Source organism: Macrosteles quadrilineatus, unplaced genomic scaffold, assembly GCF_028750875.1.
Source record: "Macrosteles quadrilineatus isolate MER2022 unplaced genomic scaffold, UCM_ALF_1.0 Scaffold_3__2_contigs__length_128488019, whole genome shotgun sequence".
Classification (NCBI taxonomy): Eukaryota; Metazoa; Arthropoda; class Insecta; order Hemiptera; family Cicadellidae; genus Macrosteles; species Macrosteles quadrilineatus.
In genome coordinates, this window is record NW_026542596.1 from 65,686,831 (window position 1) to 65,708,145 (window position 21,315).

Genomic DNA, 21,315 nt, shown 5'->3' on the forward strand with positions numbered 1-21,315 from the left:
CACATATTTGATTTACAATATATCCATCGTGTAGGTAGAGCTAAAAAAAACAAATAATTTTATATACCTATTGAAGGGTCGTTGTAAAATTAAATGTCATAGAGAAAATTCCAAAAACTGTCACCCTTCCAGATGAAAAGACATCCCTCCAAATAAAAAGATATCCCTCTGAACAAAAAGATATCCCTCTAAATTAAAAGACATCCCTCTTAACAAAAATTCATCCCTCTAAATAAAAGACATGCCTCTAAATAAAAGGCATACCTCCAATTAAAAAGACAAGTTAATTAAACTGTGTTCTTTTTAATGAAAATATAGCATCAGCAGGTCCAGATACGAAGGGATGTCTACTTCAGGATCCAAAAGTGATTGTTTTGGTGTGCTACGTGGTATCCCTCTACAACCAGACCCCCTCCACACCGCACCATCACCCGGAGGCGTACACACTAGTCACTTTAGTTCAGTTCAGCAATCAGTCAGTAGTAGTCAGTCAGACTAGTCAGTATTCAGTCATCCAGTCACTGGCCTGTTCAATAGTGTTATGTTATGTGTTGGGAACGTTAACACATTCAACACTATATCTACTGTATACACTGAATATGTGAGTTTTTACAACGAGGGGTGGATATTTCATCAGAGTTACATAATTTTATTAAAAGGTGTTGAGGCATTTATTTTAAGCGTATATATTAAAAATTTTCAACCTTTTAGGAATTTGATCCAGTAATAGTCATGGAATAACGTTTTCTTTATAATTAATGCATTTTATCTATTTATTATCTATTATCTTTATATTTTTTATCTATTTTGCTAACACTGTATTCTAATGCCATTTGCCTACACATTGCACGATACAATTTCAAACCTCTTTGTTTAAGCCAATGTTCCAAAAGTGATAAAACTTTGTGGATGTAACATAAATAAACAACCCGGTTAACTATAAGGACCTTTACCTTGATAGTCCAACCTAAATTCAAAACACTTAATGCAGCCCCAAACCGCAAAACCCCGACTCCACCTGAATAAAGTCAGTAGGATGATACAGTAATCAACAACCCACTTGGATTGTTAAGATTATTACTCTTTCCTGCCTCTTTTTCCACTCATCAGCCATTGCAGTGACCAATAGCGAAGCCCAACAAACCAAGTGACTTTGCAGCGCCACAATAACAAAAGTTTAGGTTGGTAGTCACATAATTTCCCTAAATTAAGATTTTGTCCCATAATAAATAGGGACTTTATCCCAATTTAGAGAATTTGTCCCGAGTGTTTTGAAAATATCAAATTTTCGCCGTTAAAATAACCCCTCTACCTGTTGAATTACACTTTACTCACGATGTTTAATCCTCCAAAATATATGACTATGATAAGATAAGAGAAAAAGCCAAACTTGTGGAACAAACCTAATAGTCTTGCCCCAGGTCTTAAAGAGATCCTTGATTAAACAGAGGTGATAAAAGAAAAAAAATTGGATTTTTCAAAGCTAATAAAAGTATCAAAATTACGCCTCTCTTTTTGTATGCCTAAAGATAAGCTTCACAACTGGTCATTAAACTGTTTTTTTTTTTTTACATTTGTAATTGTAACAAAAGGTTTTTAATTTTCAGTAACAACTTTGTTCGTAAAACTCTCTAAGCCATTCAATTATTTTTATCAAACGTTTTCATAGACTTTAAAATTATGGTGGCATCTGAGGAAAGTAATGAAAAAGTTGACAAAAATGGAACACCAATCCTTCCAGAGGAGGAACCCTTTCTGGATGAAACTCCGAAAGAGACAGATGTTCCGAATGGAAAAGGACCTCTCGAAGGGGAGAATGGAAACATCAAACCAGACTACGGAGGTGGAACTCCCCACGCAAAGGTTAGAAGACTCAGTGATATCGCTCTGGAACTGCAGGGATCAGACGAGATATCTTGTGGAATATGGTGCTTAAAGGGTTCCTTAATGCAGGTGTTTGCAAACAAGAAGGTGTACGTGTTCTCATATGGATTCGTGGGGTGTATCATATCTTCATCTTTTGCCTACTTAAATGGAACCATCACCACAATTGAAAAGCGGTTTAAAATTCCATCCACAAATACTGGTGAGTTATGATATTGTGTGTTTAGTTTTTGTCCAAAAGATATTTTTCAATTGATTATTAAGTGCTCCATAGGTGTTATAAGGTTCAACTGAATTGAAATATTTTGAATAGATTGTATACTACTTTACATTTTCCAACCCTATCAAAAATTTAAAATTCAATATGGACAGCAAGCAATATTTGACAACTACTTGTTAGCGAATTTCCCATTTAGGGTATATGCTATTAATTACTGTAGTTCTCATGGTTAGACCTGGGACCGAATTACTTTTTCGTTTTGAGGTCCCCAGATACCCAAAACACCATCCGTTCAAATTCATATAGGTATATATATATATATAGTTATAGCACGATAACTCGAGCAAAAATGATCCGATTTTGATGACATTTGGTATAAACGTGTAAACCTACATTTATTCGAACGAGTTTGCGAACCAGCATGATCAGAGTATGGGAACACAGGTTTATGGGGTAAAAATCCCAATTTTCACCCTGAAAACATAAAATTTTACAATTTATTTGCAACTATTTTGTAGATCTTAAAAAAAAGAAATAACTTTGTATATTGAAACGTTGTTGTATGCCTAACGGTTACGAAGATAATTAAAGAAATTTTAAATTTAAAATTCCCATGTTATTCTTATGGAGAATAAATAAACCGTTGCAGTTTGGTTGTTTATGGATATATTTTAATCAAATTTGGCAATTTTGTTTATTTCATAATAAGCTATCAACATTTCAATAAAAACACACTTCAATACCTTCCCTGTGGCAGCAAACCTAGGTACTCATTAAAATAAATTATATTTAAATAGGAACTAAATCTGACAATTTTAAGGGTATAATTTAGTGGAATTCCAGCCAGGTAAATAGAAATTCGCTTAGTCTTCAGGTTTGCTGCAGAGGGGGTACTTTTTGTAAGGGGGTTACCATTAAGAAACTAGAGCCAGGTTACCTTCAACAAAGCTCTTTATTTCGTTCTTATTAGTCTTTATTTATCCAATAAACTATTATCTTTGGAAACTTCAAGTAGATTTGTCATCCCACTGTTAAATTAGCTTAGTGTGTGTGTGTATTCCATTTAAGATACTGATATACCCTTTGAATATGCTGATGTTACCATCCAACAGGAGTGAATGCCTCTTTCATTATAATAATAGAGAACATGTACAAGTATAAAAAGGTGATTCTATTTAGTCATAAACAATTATTGTTTGTAAAAGTTTGTAAAATAACCAACAACAAAAAATAGTACCTATTCAAGTTTTACCAGGATTAAAAATTCCTTAAAATATATAGTCTCCAGCTATGTAAGAATGCAAAATCCATTGTCAAACTAAAATAGAAACCAAATACTCATAAGTTGATATCCAAATTATTATACAAATGAGTATTAGTCATTTATATTACATTTTAATGCTGCTATTACATGATATTTCAGTTTGAGCAATGAATAATAAACTGTTTAAAAGAAAATATCAAAACTACCTACACTACTAATTTTCCAAATAGTGTAGGTACTAAAAGGTAATGTACAATAGTTACTTACTGAGCATATGCTAAGGGATTTCTACTGGGCGACAGTGGCACCGGACTTACCGGGGGTCTGTGGTGTATGGAATACCCCCCATCAAAAAGGGGGGTCCGGAGTTTCCCCCCGGAAATTTTGCATACGTTAAAGTGAAATTAAAACATTTCTAAGTATCTTTTAATGATTTTTTTCAATTATATTTGCTTTTAAATAGTCCATATAATCTCACTTAATTACATACGGTATTCTAGAACGTTGTAACAGGCCAAGGCTCCCTTCACAACCTCTTGGGCCAAAATCATAGCTCAATACTCTAAAATATTTACATAATGTAATTTTTTTAATTCCGATATGTTAGAAATGTGAAACATAAGAAAAAATACGCCATACCCATTGTCACTGGGCGACACTTGTGCTTGTGTCGCCCAGTTAACATTTTATTTTATGCCTTGGTTACTTATCCAATGGCTCGCTATACCTACTATTTCTATAATGTGTGTATATAATGGGGGCAACCATGATTTCTTGCCATATCCAGATTATTCCTCGCAGAAAAGTTTAAAAGTTTCCCGTCTTAATTAATGTATCTCATCTGTTATGTCTCCAGGCAGGGGCGTCGCCTTCTGGGAAAGAGAAAAGTTGGGAATTTCCTTGCCACTAGTTGGGACAGTTGGGAAGTCAGATACAAGAAAAATATATTTTTAAACTAAACAAAATTTAAATATTTGCAAAAGGAAATCCATCAAAGATAAAAATGTCTTTGATTTGGACAAATAAACTTGACGCTTCTTTGATTTCATTTAACTTTGATTAAACAAGGGTAAACCATGGCTAAACACGCCTTATTTTAAGAAATCAATAATCAATTAGTGGTATAGCTTGTTGGAATTTCGTTTACGAGAAATTTTATTCCTTATTGGACGTATGTTGGCTACCTTAATCCTGTTCTGTGTTGATGATTCTGAATGATTCGTCTGCGAGGCTGCGAGTTTGAATTTTGAAATTGCAAGCGATTGTAGCTCTTCATCCAGTTCAATTATGTTGTTTGTTCAATTATGTTAACAAGAAATTCAAAAATATTTTTCACGTCAGTCACATGAAATATATTTTATACCTTTTTTGTGGTATTTGGAGCAGGCTAACTGACCGGAGTACTTGCTAATAAGCAGATTAAAATAACATTAAAGATAGGTTTTGTGTATCGATTAGGCCTACCTTATAAACTCTTATTTTTTAATAGCCTAAATGAAATATTTATTCTCTGAATATATTTAAAAAAATCTACACAAGTTATTTATCATTCCTAATTAAGGATTTACACAAATGAATCAACTAATCACTCTGAAACAGATCTACGTGGACAAAACATAACCTAAAATTTGATGTTTGACTTTCACTCTAAGTTTGATTTTTGTCTAAATTCTAGTTTGATGAAGATGAAGGTTAACATTTTTATTGTATGTATAAGTTTATTATCAACCAAGTAGGACGTTTTTATTTTATACAAGTCTTATTTTAGGTTTATTCTTTTCTAGACTAGAATAATATTATTCACAACACTGATATTAATATTTCACATTACAAACTTGTTTAGGCCTAGGTACCCTAGTTGTAAGTTTTACGAAAGTTAAAATGTTGATCTTAACTTCTAAAAGTATTTTAATTTCATTATTTTGTAATAAAATATTTTTTCAATACTAATTTGTACTAGGCTTATTTTATATCCCTAAAATTTTACACTGCTACGTCTGCTACCACAATGGTTTGTGAAGTTTTTTGGATTTGAAACATTACTTGTTCAAGTTTTTTGAAGTAATAAAATTTCATTATGAATTGGTAGAAGTTTTAGAAATTGAGTAATTTTGTATATATGTAAAACTAGCTATGTTTTGTTAATGCAAGTTTATAAATACTGAATTGAGTGTGACTGCAGTGTAGTATAATAATTTGTAGATTTTTAAAAATAGTACAGAAATTGATTTATAAAAAAAAAATAGTTGGGAAATCTATGTTAAGCAGTTGGGAAATTTGAGGCTTCTCCCCCCCCCTGGAATTTAACCAAGCAACGCCACTGTCTCCAGGCATCATCATGGTGGGTTGTGACATAAGTCAGCTGTGTCTATGTCTATTCCTCAACTACTACGGAGGCAAGGGCCACAGACCACGGTGGATGGCATTTGGAGTATACACATTAGCGGCGTACTGTTTGGTAAGCGCACTTCCACACTTCTTGTACGGTCCCGGAGAGAACGCACTCACTCTTACAGAGGAATATGGATCCAACCATGATGCCAACACGACCGCGTTCCTCATAGGTAACATGTACACATGTAGCTGCTTTTTGTGTATACTACTACTGGCTGTATACTAGAGTATGCACCCCATCTAACTTACGTTGACTGGCTGTATAGTAGCCAAAGTTTGCTCAAGGAGAACATAGCCTGTACATGGATGATATTTATAAATATTTTTAGATAGAAATAAAGGATTTAAGATTTAGATGGTTGAACAAGTTTATTCTCATCAAGTTTGCTATTATCAAAAGTCTTTTTTATCTTTGATTTTTCTCTATGTCATGTGACAAAATGATGAACAGCTTACAATAATTATTAGAAGAAGTATCCATCCCAATCGGTATGGTTAGAAAGTAAGGGGTATACTTATATTTACAAATGAATTGACAGAATTGATTTCTGTCAGTGGCTAAATCAATTACGTTCATGTTGACTGTACAAATGGCTTACATTTTACTGTGAGCATCTAGTTTAGTGCATTTATAATCAATGGTAAAACTCGAGCAAAATCTCAATAGAGAACACCGGCCAAGGCTTTAAATATTTGTTAGTATAGCAGACTTGCCTAGATAGGTAAGAACAAGAATCCACTCTGGTGTAAAAAACACAAAACTTTACACTATACACACAAATTATATTCCTTTTACCCGAATAAACCTGCTGCTATCCTCACAAAAAAACCTTATTACTAAAGATCATGTTTTCTATTTTGAAATTCTTAGTTTGTAATTTTGTTAAAATTGTTCTACTTAGATAAACAGAACCGCAAGTTGGTTTGTCAAAGTGACTCCCTTGGTCCGGAATGTGATGACAACTCAGGTAATCTGGCCCCACAAGCGATACTCTTCCTGGCACAGCTGATTAGTGGAATTGGTGATTCTCTGTACCACTCTCTCGGAGTGTCTTACATGGACGACAACACCAAGAGGTCAAAGACCCCTGCACTTGTCAGTAAGTTTGTTGAAGATTAAGATTGTACAAATTGTTGTGAGTTTATGATGTGAACAGTAAAGGCTTTGGAATCATCCTTGTGAATCTGGCATAGATTTAGATTCTGAACTTGATAAGATTTTGATTATTTTTTAATCTATTGAGTCACAAATTTTATTAGAAAGGAATATGGAGAAGGATATATGAATGAGGATATGATATGTATAAATGGCTGAGCATCTGGTAATATTGCTTGCCTGTTTTGATCTTGAGTCATTGGTTTTTCATGGTTTGAAACTATGTTTCTATGTTAGGGCGAGGTGGATGGGATGAAAATTGCTCCCCATAAATTTTGTGAACGGATTATAGTCAGTATAAAGCTACGAAAAGCATATCATTCATTCAACACCTTACCTCCTTTCATATTTTAGTTACAATACATATAATATTACATTTACCTGGTAATTACCTGGTACTTTCCTGTTAAAGGGAACATTCATTATTATCGATGATTTTTTCACGATATATCGATATTAACAAATTGAAACATATCAGCTGACAACTACGCGATAAATATTGTTCAGTATCAACAAACAATATAATGAAATACTGTTCTAAAAAAAATAACCTAACATAACTAACCAAACTTGCTATAACATTTAAAAATTCCGTGTTTAACTTGCCTTTTCTATTATCAAACCCAAACGGAATTTTTAAATGGTCCAGCAAGTTTGGTTGGTTATTTTAGGTTAGCTTAGAACAGTTTTATTTCTTAATCCAAATTTATTTATGTATACAAGTTTATTTATCTAATAAATTAATAGACTATTTTAGCCTAAACATGATCAGTTAGTTGTTGTCAATTTGTAATGGATCGGAAAATAAAAATATCGATATATCGAGAAAAAATCATCGATAATAATGAATGTTCCCTTTAACAGGAAAGTACCCATTACCTTTGTTTTAGCCTGTAGTTCTTGAGTAGGTAAGATGTTAATGTCACCCTATGCATTTCACCAGCATTTGTGTTGCTTCTGTAGGGGTCTTCTCACTTTATTTCCTAATCACTATCACTTGTTCTATACACTATTTCCAATCGGTCGATCGGACAACGAGAAGACAGAAGGCAGCCTGTCTGCTGGCTCGCGACAGGTCTTTCTTTTCTGTTTTATTTCTTTGACTGGGGGATTTAGAACCACAGTTGAGGGTACTTCCATTCCTCCTTGTTTATGGTGGGACAGGTGCTCTGTTCTATGTAGTGTTGCCAGTTTGTTGCTGTATTTGAATGTTTTATATTCTTAAAACTGGGAAAGGAACAAATATAAAAACATCTCGGTTCTTTTTCATTTCACATAATTGATTTAACACCTGCTTTGGTTTTAATTAGCTTTAGAGATTATCTCTGATTGGACATTTCCTTGAGATTTTAAAAAGCTGATCAAAATAAAATGCAAGTGACAGTTATTGTATTCACAATGTGAATTTAGGCTCTGTATTTTACCCCTTGTGCATGTTTCACGTGTATTTGTGTTACAGGTCTCTCCTACTTCTTGCGCATGTTGGGTCCAGCTATCGGCTACTCCTTAGCCTCCGCTTGTCTTACCACGTACATCTCCCCTTCTCTCACCCCCACCATCACTCCGTCCGACCCTCGCTGGCTGGGAGCGTGGTGGGCTGGTATATGACTATATATAATATAATATGACTACATTGCTTCTAAACCGAATCACAATTACAAATATTTAATACTAGCTGTATCCCGCAGGCTTTGCCCCGTTTAACTTCTTAATTTTCAAGATGATCTCGTTCGCATGGCTCAATCACGTCCTGGTTGGAGCTCGTTCGTTGCGCTCACTTGCCTCCTGGTTGAAGTTTGTTCGCTACGCTCACTCACCTTTTGGTTGCAAATTAGCTGTTGTCATAAATGTCAAAGAAATAATAGTGCTGCACCCTGTTGGTAATCCTTGTAACTTTAATGCTATTGAACATCATAGAACAGAACCAACTTGTTTAATTGAAACAGCTGTTAAGATTCATTAATTCAATTTCTCATAAGGTTAACATGGGAAACTCCAGAGCCAATGGGGCGGAGCCCAGTTGTCTGAGGGTAAAATCCTTTCTTAGAGAGTGTCTACTACCCAAAAGGAAGATGCCTGCCAAGTTTCAGGTTCCTAGGTCTTATGGTTTAGGCGCCTTAAAATAAGAAAATAAATAGCAAAACCTAGAAATAATTAGAACACAGATGAAACCATTGTTGTTCGATAGTGAAAAGTATTGTGAATAACATATCAAAAGTCTCCAAAAATATCTTTGGTGGAACACCACCATTTTTCCAAAATGGCGGCCAAATCCAGTAGTTTTTTGCTTTTTATTGAAATTCTGACTTTCCAGTCAATATTGGTGAAAAGTCGTCAATACATTTAATGTTCCTCCTGAAATTACCTTTAAAATGATACCAAATACATGTCCCTACAACAAAAAATAAACCCCGTAGAAATAATAAAATATTTTAAATAAAAATATTTTTTATAAATTAATGTAATAGTCCAAGCAAACTAAAAATAACGTACACAGGGATCGTATAAAAATTTGCAAGTAAACATGTTATGGTTTTATTTTTATTGTTGTGGTGTGCAGAGTGACATACCAAAATTGCAAAAAATCAGTCCACGGGAAACCCCTAAATTAAGGAAAAAATTGCGGCTTTTCCCAATATTGGACAAATTTTGCAACAAAAGATACCACATGTTTTTTTGCACATTTTTCGAGATATTGACTTGGAACCACGACCGATATTTATTGGACAGTTCGTACTTAATTTCAATAGGGGACGCTTTTTGGGCCGCCATCTTGGATCAGCCATATTGGATCTGCCATATTGGATATAAATATTTTTTAATGTAATTATAGTGTTGTGACACATCATTATGAACTAGATGCCCATGCTGATTTCAATGCTGAAATCAGTTTTTTAAATAGCGTTTTACGATTTTAAGATATATAAAAACGAAAACTCTCCCCATACATTTCTTATGGACGTTTCGTACTTTGACAATTTAAAAACACATTGAAAACTACCACAGTCTAAGGTTGTACTATCAGGTTCAAGTTTGGCGTGGAAATAGTTCACCAGCAGATCCAACAGATTGGAAGTGGTGTTTGACTGATGGTACATGTGACTAACTTACTTATAAATAACTGAACTTATAAATAACTGTAACTGTGTAACTTGGAAATTATATTTAGATAAATATAGGATATGGCCTTTAAAAAATGTCAACAAAACGTTTTATGGTTTTATTTTGTAGTGTTGTCCAGAGTGAAAACGGGAAAAACTCGTCATAGCTATTCGTTCAAGTATTGACTTTTATTTTAGCTATGGATTCCTTATTGGGATTTATTTAGAATTGGGGATAAATGTCTTTAACTAAAGACAAATTTCAAAATAACAATAATTCATTCAATAGTTCATTGAAGGTAGGCCTACATGATTCGTTTTAAATTTGTCATGTGTCATTTAATAATTAATAAAATTAAAGCCAAACATTTACTGAGTACTTTGATACCAGAATGAACTTGTTAACATATTAACAACCCGAGATATAAATCTTTTAACAAAAACTGATAAAAAAAGTTTAATTTAATTTTGTGTTGGGGTTTGTACCTCGTCTATAACTAGTCTGTTTTAACTATAAAGAAAACCAAATGAAAGCTAACTAAAATGAAAGATCTTTTATCACTGAATATTTTAAGGCTAGAACGAATTGCAAGCAATAATAATACCTGGAGAAAAATAATCCAAACGCATTTTCAAAGTAACTTACGATACGTCCATAACTGATGTATAGGGGAGAGTTTTCGTTTTAATATATCTTAAGCAACGAAAAAACTTATTTAAAAACGGATTTCAGCATTGAAATCAGCGTGGAAATCTAGTTCATAATGATGTGTCACAACACTATATTTACATTAAAAAATATTTATATCCAATATGGCAGATCCAATATGGCTGATCCAAGATGGCGGCCCAAAAAGCATTCCCTATTGAAATTAAGTACGGACCATCCAATAAATATCGGTCGTGGTTCCAAGTCAATATCTCGAAAAATGTGCAAAAAAAACATGTGGTATCTTTTGTTACAAAATTTGTGCAATATTGGGAAAAGCCGCCATTTTTTCCTTAATTTAGGGGTTTCCCGTGTACTGATTTTTGCAACTTTTGGTATGTCACTCTGCACACCAAAACAATAACAATAAAACCATAAAATGTTTACTTGCAAATTTTTATACGATCCCAGTGTCTGGTTTTTTTTAGTTTGCTTGGACTATTACATTAATTTATAACAAATATTTTTATTTGAAATATTTTATTATTTCTACGGGGTTTATTTTTTGTTGTAGGTACATGTATTTGGTATCATTTTAAAGGTAATTTCAGGAGGAACATTAAATGTATTGACGACTTTTCACCAATATTGACTGGAAAGTCAGAATTTCAATAAAAAGCAAAAAACTACTGGATTTGGCCGCCATTTTGGAAAAATGGTGGTGTTCCACCAAAGATATTTTTGGAGACTTTTGATATGTTATTCACAATACTTTTCACTATCGAACAACAATGGTTTCATCTGTGTTCTAATTATTTCTAGGTCAAACCACATATTCAGGGGCCTAGTTTCTGAGATTTCGTGATGAGTGAGTGAATGAATGAAAGTGTCAGTGGTATTTGAGCTTTATATATATAGATAATTTCTTATAATGTTTTGTTTCAAGCAATGGGGATACACATTATTTTTAAGAATTGCTACTAAAAATTAAAAAAATTACATATAAATGTAATAGAGCTTTTTACCTTACAAGTGTAGTAAGAGCGTTTTTACATCAAGCAGGTGAATGTTGTGCAACGAGCAGAAGCGAGTTGCATAATTTACCTAAGTGATGTAAACACGCTTTTGCGTAACGTGTAACGTACAAGATTTTACCTGACCCGACAATATACAGGAGGTTACGAACAATTTTTTTCATTATCCATTTCACTCATCTTCTAACAGTAACGTTCATTTACCACAAAAGCTAGGTTAGAAAAATTCTTCAAAACATAACAATATAAGTCAAGCGCACATCTGATTTCTAGCGTTGAACGTTGTTGGCTCCATAGAGGTATATTTTTTCAGTTAAGCACTCAATGTTATTTAAATGGGTTTCATTACCTTACCGAGTGAGTTTTTTCGTCTTTATATCACTCGAGAAGTAAAGAAGTTGTATACATTACGCTTGGGATAGGGAAGTTTAACATGGCGGGTTAGGTAAATTATTTTTCCAAATTTCCTCTAATAAATTTCAGTTAATGTAGATCTTATCCTTTCAGAAAACTTTAATTAGGTACACACACTTGTAAAAATACAGCATAAACTTTTACTTGAGTCTAATTATGTTTTTATTGTTTTGTGCAAAAACGGATGGTTCATAAATTATTTTCTCATCACTGATTTGAAGTGGAAAAATAAGTAAAGTTGATTTAAACGTATAATTCAAGATATTTCCGTAAGCGGGGAAGTGTATGAAACTTACCAAAATGTATAAACATGCAATCATTCAATTTATATAATCTTACATATATGTAGGTTGGTTAGTCATCAGCGCAGCTCTGTTACTCTTCGCATCAATACTCGCACTATTCCCCAAGTCTCTGCCACGGGCCGCCGCTCGGAGAATACAGGCTTCCGAGCGTCGCAAAGCAGGCTTCACCGCAGACCCTGACGACACTCTGGAGGAAACACACTCATCATTCAAAGGTACAGATTGAACATAATCTATATTGAGTTGTTGGTAATTCAGTGGCTCAGTTAGTAACGCCCAACAAAGTCGTGGGTTTTGATCCTAGTACCTACCACTACTCACCACCCAGTACACTTCAACCTTGTACTGTATTGGCTCACCCCATATTTTCCATCACGTTTAGTAAAAAATCAAATATTACGACAATTCAGGGCGAAAAAACTGCTCTTGTCCTCAGGTACGTGATGCTTAGCAAGAGCAAGATTAGTCCACAAACCCAACCAAAGTTAAGTCTCTTGATACTCCAATTTGGTGTTTTATTTAAATTCAACATAGCAATACTTCAATAAATCCATTGTATTAATGTTTGAAGGAAAAATAAGCAGCAGTTTAACTCCTCATCACCTCAACATCAATGCAATAAATCAAGTATTGCTAAGTGGAATTTAAATCAAAACATTTGTGAGTTTGAATGGATATAAAATAAAGTGAAACATATTAAATAGTGTAGTTAAATGAAATCAATAAACCTCCAGCCTCTTACTTATTTCCAGTTTTGATAATTAATAGTTGAGGTTGAGGATGCTAAAACATAGCCGTCTATTTGTACAGATTTTTTTTTATTTATTGTTCGTGTTTTCACTATACTGCACATTCCTCAATTTAATGGGTTCTCCTTTTAAAATTTTAACTAGATATGTACCCTAATCTTCTTATACCTATTTAAGGTATTTTCTCCTCTGAGGACGGGATCAGATTTTAGATCCCGAAACGTTGTAAAAATAATGTCTTTATACTATAATTGTGATTAAAAAGAATGTAACGATCCTTTTCTAATGTCAAAAATTATTGGTAATTTTGAATTGTGGTTTGTATTAACAAATCAAGAGCTGATTACGATATCTATGATTTCAGATATGATAAATACATATCTCAGGCTCCTGAAAAACAAGACTTTAATGTGCAACAATTTTGCTTCTGTTTTCTACTTTATGGGATACATGCCTTATTGGATCTTCATGCCCAAGTACATAGAGACCATTTACAAACAGACTGCTGCCTTTGCTTCTTTTATTACAGGTAGGATGTATTACATTCAACTTTAAAGTTATTTTATAGAGTAGTATTTAATGATATATAAAAGAGGTGTCTACTCCTCAACAAACAAATTTGTCTTCCTGAATATTTGCCCCTGAAATTCCCCTTTATTGATTGCTGCATTATGCTTTTTACTCCCACTGTTTGGACTATATTTAGCAATCTTCTTTCATAAATGTAGCGGTACTGGGCTCATAGGATCGATTTGAGGCTCAATTACAGTCAGAGATTTCTTGTGCGTGCTACGATTCTAAGTCAGAATATTTTATTTTACTTAACTAAATAACTGAGCCAAGCCACATCTATATCACAGCCATTTTGATGATCTAAATTTAGTAATGCATTCTACCAATTAAACTAATAAATAAGAATAAGCTAAAAAACTCCTTTCGCGCCTTATGGGCCCGAAAGGTACTGTTAACTCAGTTTACATAATGGAATATTTAATTGACGATAGAATCCCTAACCTCTTAGGGCCCCCCCCCCCGTACTGAAAAGAATTAGAACATGATATTTAAATAACTAATGATTTAGCTTAATACTATAACTTATCAATTTCATTCCCGTTCCTTGACGATGTGAACACTCCGGGGACTCCAGGCAACGACTGACCTCCTTCTCCCCTTCCCTACTCCCTCCAGTGTTCGCAACTAAAGCGGATTGAACCGGTTGATAGCAGCGCTGCTGTGACGCGAGCGTCACATAAAACCCAGATAAATCACAACAAGCATTAACTTTTACAATAACATAAGTAATACAAATTCCAGGTGCCATCGGACTCGTGTGCTCAGCCCTAGGAATATTGTTTGCTGGTGCTTTCATCTCCAAAGTTAGACCAAGTGCAAGGTTCTTGGCTGGGTGGAACGTGGTTGTTGGAGCCATCAGTGTACTTGGAATCATCTCTTACGCCTTTCTGGGATGTCCAGTCAATGACCGTCAAGGAGCCATCTTAGCTTCTGGACAGTAAGTGACAAAAGACATGACACATGATTGGGACATTTTACTTTTGGTGGGTAATGGCAATGAGTCCTTTCGTACTGGTAATGGACCCAAGTCCTCTTCAGAATGTTTTCTCATGTTGCTGGGTCAAACTTGCACATAAGTAACATTTTGTTTACTATAAAATGTAAAGACTACTGCTATCATAGGACATTCATATAACCAAAAGGTTTACAAATACTAAAAAGGACCACAAGTTTCGTTACGTTCCAAACGTGAACATTTAAAAACCACTAGATGGGTAGGATTGAATGGGTAGGATTGAATTATGTAACAAGAATTTTTCAAATTGAACATATAGGCACCTTTTTGAAAAAAAAAACATAAATTTTCATTGAAACCGAAGAAGAAACCGAAGCTATTCACCAACTGGTTTTGTGGATTCTAAAACTATGCACAGAAACACAATTTGTAATTGGTATCGATTATCAATAATTTGATACTGGTTGTCATTCTATTATTTTCTGTCGTAGAATGGAAACAACAACACCTTGCAACGCAGACTGCAACTGTGAGTATGTCAAGTATTCCCCAGTTTGCTCTCCTGACGGAAGAACCTTCATCTCTCCATGTCACGCAGGCTGTAAGGACTATGAAATCACTGCCAATGGGTCAAAGGTGACATTTATTTTAGGTTGAGAAAGTAAATTTAATTCAGTTATTGTTTTTGAAGAAACTGGTAGTTAAGTTCTTGCTTGGACAGGAAGTTTCTTAACCAAGAAGAGCTTATCACTAAAAACATCACCTTCATACAAGCCATACAAATTTTAATCTAAAGATTTTCACAAAATATTATTTTTTCTGAGAAGATGAAGTCCAGGTTTAGAATAGTTTGGTTGCCTTGAAATTATTCCTAGTTTGTTAGATCATGAACTTAGATTTGTAAAGATAGGTACATAATACTCTGTAGTTTCATTCTATGCTCAATCAGCTTTTCCTTTCCAACTCCAACTCTTTCTATTAAGTCGATAAAAATACTATTTACACTCTACCAATGGCTGAATCGGATTTTATTTTCGTTGTGTTTTTGGGATTATTATTGTGAATGTTATGGCTGATATAACACACTATGGTGGTGTTTCAGGTGTACACTAACTGTGCCTGTGTACCTCGACCCCCAAGATCTCTCCTGGACTCTGACTCCAACCTGACCCTTGACTCTCTGGAGGTCCTGGGTGGAGCCCTGGAGGACCCAGAGGAACCCTGGGTGCTCACAGAGGGTCTCTGCCCTGTGGACTGCTCCTCACACTTCCTCATATTCCTGGTAGTCATGTGTATCCTGAAATTCAGCGGAGGCACCGGTCGAACATCAAATTTTCTAGTTTCCGTCAGGTAACTTACTTGGTTTGAACTACAACAGGATAAAAAGTATGGTTCAAAAGTTATTGTAACTTATGTAACTTTTTGAAAAAAAAAAACCTGGTTCTGATTGGAATTTGTTTGTTATGGTCTTTTATTATAAACAAAATAGTGCAACCCCCACTCCTGTTAAAATTATGGTTCAAAATTTAATTCAACATTTGTGATTTTACCTGTAGCATAGTTACTTTCATCGATTACCTATGAACAAGTTTGTTGAGAAGCTAATGGGAGAAAGTATGAGTCAGATTTCTGATACCATTTATGTTGATACTATATTATATACAGTACCTGGGGACCGAGCTTTGCTCGGGGGAAATTAAGTCCACTCTGAAAGCAGTCTTAGTACTGTATTGGAGACACATAGATCCATTCCCAAACTCCACACGGCTTGCCTTTACTACGTCCTACACCATTTTCTACGTCATGGACCTGTTTCCCTCCATTTCCATAGCACTTTAGGATTGTAGATAAATTAATCTAATCGTTATTAACAGTTCCCACACTCCGGAAAGCTCGTCTTTACTACGTCCTACACCATTTCCTACGTCATTGACCTGTTTCCCTCCCTTCCCATAGCATTTCAGAATTGCAGATACCTTAATCTAATCGTCATAAACAGTTCCCACACTACGGACAGCTCGCCTTGACTACTTCCTTCGCCACTTCCTACGTCGCGGACCTGTTTTCCTCCCTTCCCATAGCATTTTAGGATTATAGATACCTTAATCTAATCGTCATAAACAGTTCCCACACTCCGGACAGCTCGCCTTTGACTACATCCTTCACCACTTCCTACGTCGCGGACCCGTTTTCCTCCCTTCCCATAGCATTTTAGGACTGTAGAAACCTTAATCTAATCGTCATAAACAGTTCCCACACTCCGGACTACTCGCCTTGACTACTTCCTTCACCACTTCCTACGTCGCGGACCTGTTTTCCTCCCTTTCCAAAGCATTTTTGGATTGCAAATACCTTAATCCAATCATCATAAACAGTTCCCACGCTCCAGACAGCTCACCTTCACTACTTCCTTTACCACTTCCTTCGTCACGGACCTGTTTCCCTCCCTTCCCATAGCATTTTAGGATTGCCCATACCCTTATCTAATCGTCATAAACAGTTCCCACGCTCCGGACTACTCGCCTTGACTACTTCCTTCACCACTTCCTACGTCGCGGACCTGTTTTCCTCCCTTCCCATAGCGTTTTAGGATTGTAGAAACCTTAATCTAGTCGTCATAAACAGTTCCCACACTCCGGACAGCTCGCCTTGACTACTTCCTTCACCACGTCCTACGTCACGGACCTGTTTCCCTCCCTTCCCATAGCATTTTAGGATTGCCCATACCTTTATCTAATCGTCATAAACAGTTCCCACACTCCGGACAGCTCGCCTTGACTACTTCCTCAACACCTTCCTACGTCGCGGACCTGTTTTCCTTCCTTCCCATAGCATTTTAGGATTGCTGATACCTTAATCTAATCGTCATAAACAGTTCCCACACTCCGGACTACTCGCCTTGACTACTTCCTTCACCACTTCCTACGTCGCGGACCTGTTTCCCTCCCTTCCCATAGCATTTTAGGATTGCAGATACCCTGATCTTATCGTCATAAACAGTCCCCACACTCCGGACTGGTCGCCTTTACTACTTCCTTCATCACTTCCTACGTCACGGACCTGTTTCCCTCCATTCCCATAGCATTTTAGGATTGCCCATACCCTTATCCAATCATCATGAACAGTTCCCACACTCCGGACAGCTCGCCTTGACTACTTCCTTAACACCTTCCTTCGTCACGGACCTGTTTCCCTCCCTTCCCATAGCATTTTAGGATTGCCCATACCCTTATCTAATCGTCATGAACAGTTCCCTTGCTCCGGACTACTCGCCTTGACTATTTCCTTCACCACTTCCTACGTCACGGACCTGTTTCCCTCCCTTCCCATAGCATTTTTGGATTGCCCATACCCTTATCTAATCGTCATAAACAGATCCCAGACTTCTCACTGCTACCCTTGACTACAATCATAGACAATGTATCGAGTAATCTTCAGTATAATCTTTGCTAAATGGTGTTTTTCCTTTTGTACTGTATTTGTAATTTGCTAGTATACTGTGGGTAGTTGGCTTATTATGAACACACGCTACAACTTCAAGTCTTTTGTTTACTTTTTCCTTGTTATTTAATTCAGCCAACAAGGTTACCTAGCAACCCATAAGACTAATGTTAAAAAAATGTGATTTTCAGTTTCATTTTTCTACACAATTAGATTTTTGTTGGCTGTTCTAACTGCAGTAAACTCGTTTTTAGGCCAGAATTAAACTATTTACAACATTTGAAGAAAATCGTCGGAACCGTTTTCGAGATCTTTGTGCAAGCAAGCATACATACATACAAGCAAACATTGCTTGTATTAGAGTATAGGATATTGATGAGAACAATTCACTATGTGTGGGATTAGTTGTGATTTTAATTCCTGGTTTTATTTACAATCATAGTGTTTCACAGTTAGCTTACATCATAGTTCAGACTTATCATTTTAGATCTAACAATTTCAGTTTAAATTTGTCTTATTTTTCAGATGTGTTGATGAAAAGGACAAGACAGTAGCTATGGGGCTGGGTTTAGCATTTCTCAGCTTGTTTGCTTTCATTCCTTCACCAATCCTGTTCGGCTACTTCATTGGTAAGATTTTGTTCGGTATATTGGTCAACAAAATACTAAGACTATTTTTTGACACCTATATCACACCAAAAACCACTGGGGAAGACAGGGTGGCATAACAAAATTCTCCCAATTACTGTCATTGACATATTTTGATCTCTGGTTTGAATGACCACAGACACCATAATTCTGATCATTGTAGCTGTGGAAACAATTTCCAGTTTATTACACTGTCAATGACCACCATTGTGGATGATGGTTCATTCTGGTTGGTTTCCAGATTTCAAGTATGACTAGGTTTGTGAAGTTGGTACACTTTTGTGTTTAATTTTAAGAAAAATTAATTGAAGTACATTGTATTCTGTTAATGTTCTATGCCTAGACTCTGATCCACCATATTTAGATCAATATCAATAGCTATCATTAAATGAGTCATGGTCAATACACAAGTGTCTTGGATGCTTAACCTTTCCTTGGTTGAAAATGCTGTCAGTATAACAATAGTTTATAGGTAGCCTAATATAAAGCTCACTTTCTTGTGCCAAATCGGACTCTTCCCCATTCAGGCAAGCCTGATGTCTTCACAAAAATCTGTACAACCTACATCCTTGTGCTCTATAATACAGGGTGACAAAAAAGTCTGGAAATGGCTTGATATCTTTTTAACTTGATTTGTTAGAAACTTCAAACTTTTCACATCAACTTATATGTATGAAAACTACTTTTTGCAAGCATTACCATTTTTTTACCTTCACCAGGGGACGGCTCATAAGGAGTAGGTACATAATCTTTAATGTAAACATAGGTTCATATGCACGTCATTTTTAAGGCCTGTTCAAGTGGAGTTCATTGCCGGAAACCGCATAAAAAAAAATTCATCCGTTACAAAATGGTGGCAGTCCAAAGTACTTGCGGAATATACCTGCAGAGGCCTTAGTATTGGTAAATACTCATATTCAACATTAGCCGGGAATTCTGAAACCCGTTTAAATTTGTTTTGAAGATTGAATAATATTAGTCTATGAGCTAGTTGACTTTAAAATAGAGTTTCAGCTCTCAAGCTAATGTTTAATACGAGTATTTATTTACCAATAGTAAGGCCTGTGCAGGTATATTCAACAAGAACTTTGGACAGCCGCCATTTTGTAACGGATGGACCTTTTTTGACGCGGTTTCCGGCAATGAACTCCACTTGACTAACCCTTTAAAATGATGTGCATATCAACCTATGCTTACATTAAAGATTATGTACCTACTCCTCGTGGGTCGTCCCCTGGTAGAGGTAAAAAAAATGATAATTCTTGGAAAAAGTAGTTTTTATACATGAGGGTTTATGTGAAAGGTTTGAATTTTCTAACGTATTTAGTTAAAACGATATTAAACCGTTTCCAGACTTTTTTGTCACCCTGTATATCATAAACCAATATTTAGTGTTTGTGTTGATTGTATGAAGTAACATGTTGTATTTTGTAGACTTGTGCTGCATGGTGTGGGGTAAGACATGCTCTGGTACCGGCAATTGTTGGTTATACAATGCTGAGATGTTGAGGTATCTCATGAACTTCACTGCTGCAGGTTTGTATAGACAGTTCTATTGAACATTATACTACATACATCATACATTCATAGAACTTATTTGTTGTTCAACAAATAACTTGTTTTTTTTTTTTAATAACATTTCAACTTAATTTAATAGCTAAAAATTTAGCCTACTCTTGATCTGTTACAGTTTTTAAATCCTTGATATTATATACATGTTATTTTAAACTATACATAGAGGTTTCTTATATACCTTTATTTGTTTTGTAGTGAAATTGTGTACATAAAATATTTCACTGGAATCTCAGTTAAATATGTTCAACTTTTAGTAATACATTTTTCTCGAGTTTTTATTAATGAAGTAGGTAATTTGAGGTAAATTAATTATAACGTAAAAATACAAGAACAATATATCTACAAGTTCTTTAAATATAGATTTTGGTCCTGACAACAACTAATTGAGAATAATACTTTTATTACAGTATGTCAACTGTCCTTTGAGTATTTCAAGTAAATAAATTAACAAGTTTGTCGGCAAACTACATCATCACACAAAAATACCTCTCACCAGACATTTTTTTATTAATAAGTAATTTTTTTTCTAAATGGTTTCAGGTTTTGTCACGATTGGAACAATGTTTGATTTTGGAGTCTGGTACTACGTCAAACACTTGAAGATCTTTGATGAGGAAGTTGAACTGGAAATCGCACCCCAGAGACAGAAAACGCAAAGAAAATAACGTTTTGGAAAAATACTCCAATTGAGAAACAGATGATGATATCAATTAAACAATTGCTACAATTGCAATATGCATACTTAATAATGTGTTACTTTGTAGCTTAAAAATAAATTAAGTATAACATCTAGGACAAGGACATTTTCTGACCTATACTACTGACTAACCTTTATACAACATGCTGAAAAGGGGCTAATAATTAACTTATTTCTGTTGTTGATTAGGTATTTTTATTCTAAAGGCAATAATTATATTCATTAAGGACTTGGAAGCTAAATGGGCTATATTTGGA

At 35.0% G+C, this 21,315-nt stretch overlaps 1 protein-coding gene across 3 annotated transcripts; it reads left to right on the forward strand.

Annotated features, from left to right (window-relative positions):
* The first annotated feature begins 493 nt into the window (after positions 1 to 493).
* Positions 494 to 21,053, forward strand: LOC128990598 (solute carrier organic anion transporter family member 74D-like). 3 transcript variants are annotated; one of them, XM_054413053.1, is made up of 13 exons: positions 494 to 601; positions 1,608 to 2,086; positions 5,699 to 5,932; positions 6,665 to 6,862; positions 8,378 to 8,518; positions 12,466 to 12,636; positions 13,535 to 13,699; positions 14,485 to 14,680; positions 15,190 to 15,334; positions 15,801 to 16,048; positions 18,665 to 18,768; positions 20,221 to 20,322; positions 20,902 to 21,053. In XM_054413053.1, exons 2-13 carry the CDS (start codon positions 1,681 to 1,683, stop codon positions 21,024 to 21,026), a joined length of 2,235 nt encoding a protein of 744 aa, XP_054269028.1. In that variant the 5' UTR covers positions 494 to 601; positions 1,608 to 1,680; the 3' UTR covers positions 21,027 to 21,053. The 3 variants fall into 3 exon arrangements, with proteins under 3 accessions (XP_054269028.1, XP_054269031.1, XP_054269030.1); XM_054413055.1 differs by lacking the exon at positions 494 to 601 and adding an exon at positions 1,115 to 1,181; XM_054413056.1 differs by lacking the exon at positions 8,378 to 8,518.
* Positions 21,054 to 21,315: the final 262 nt, after the last annotated feature.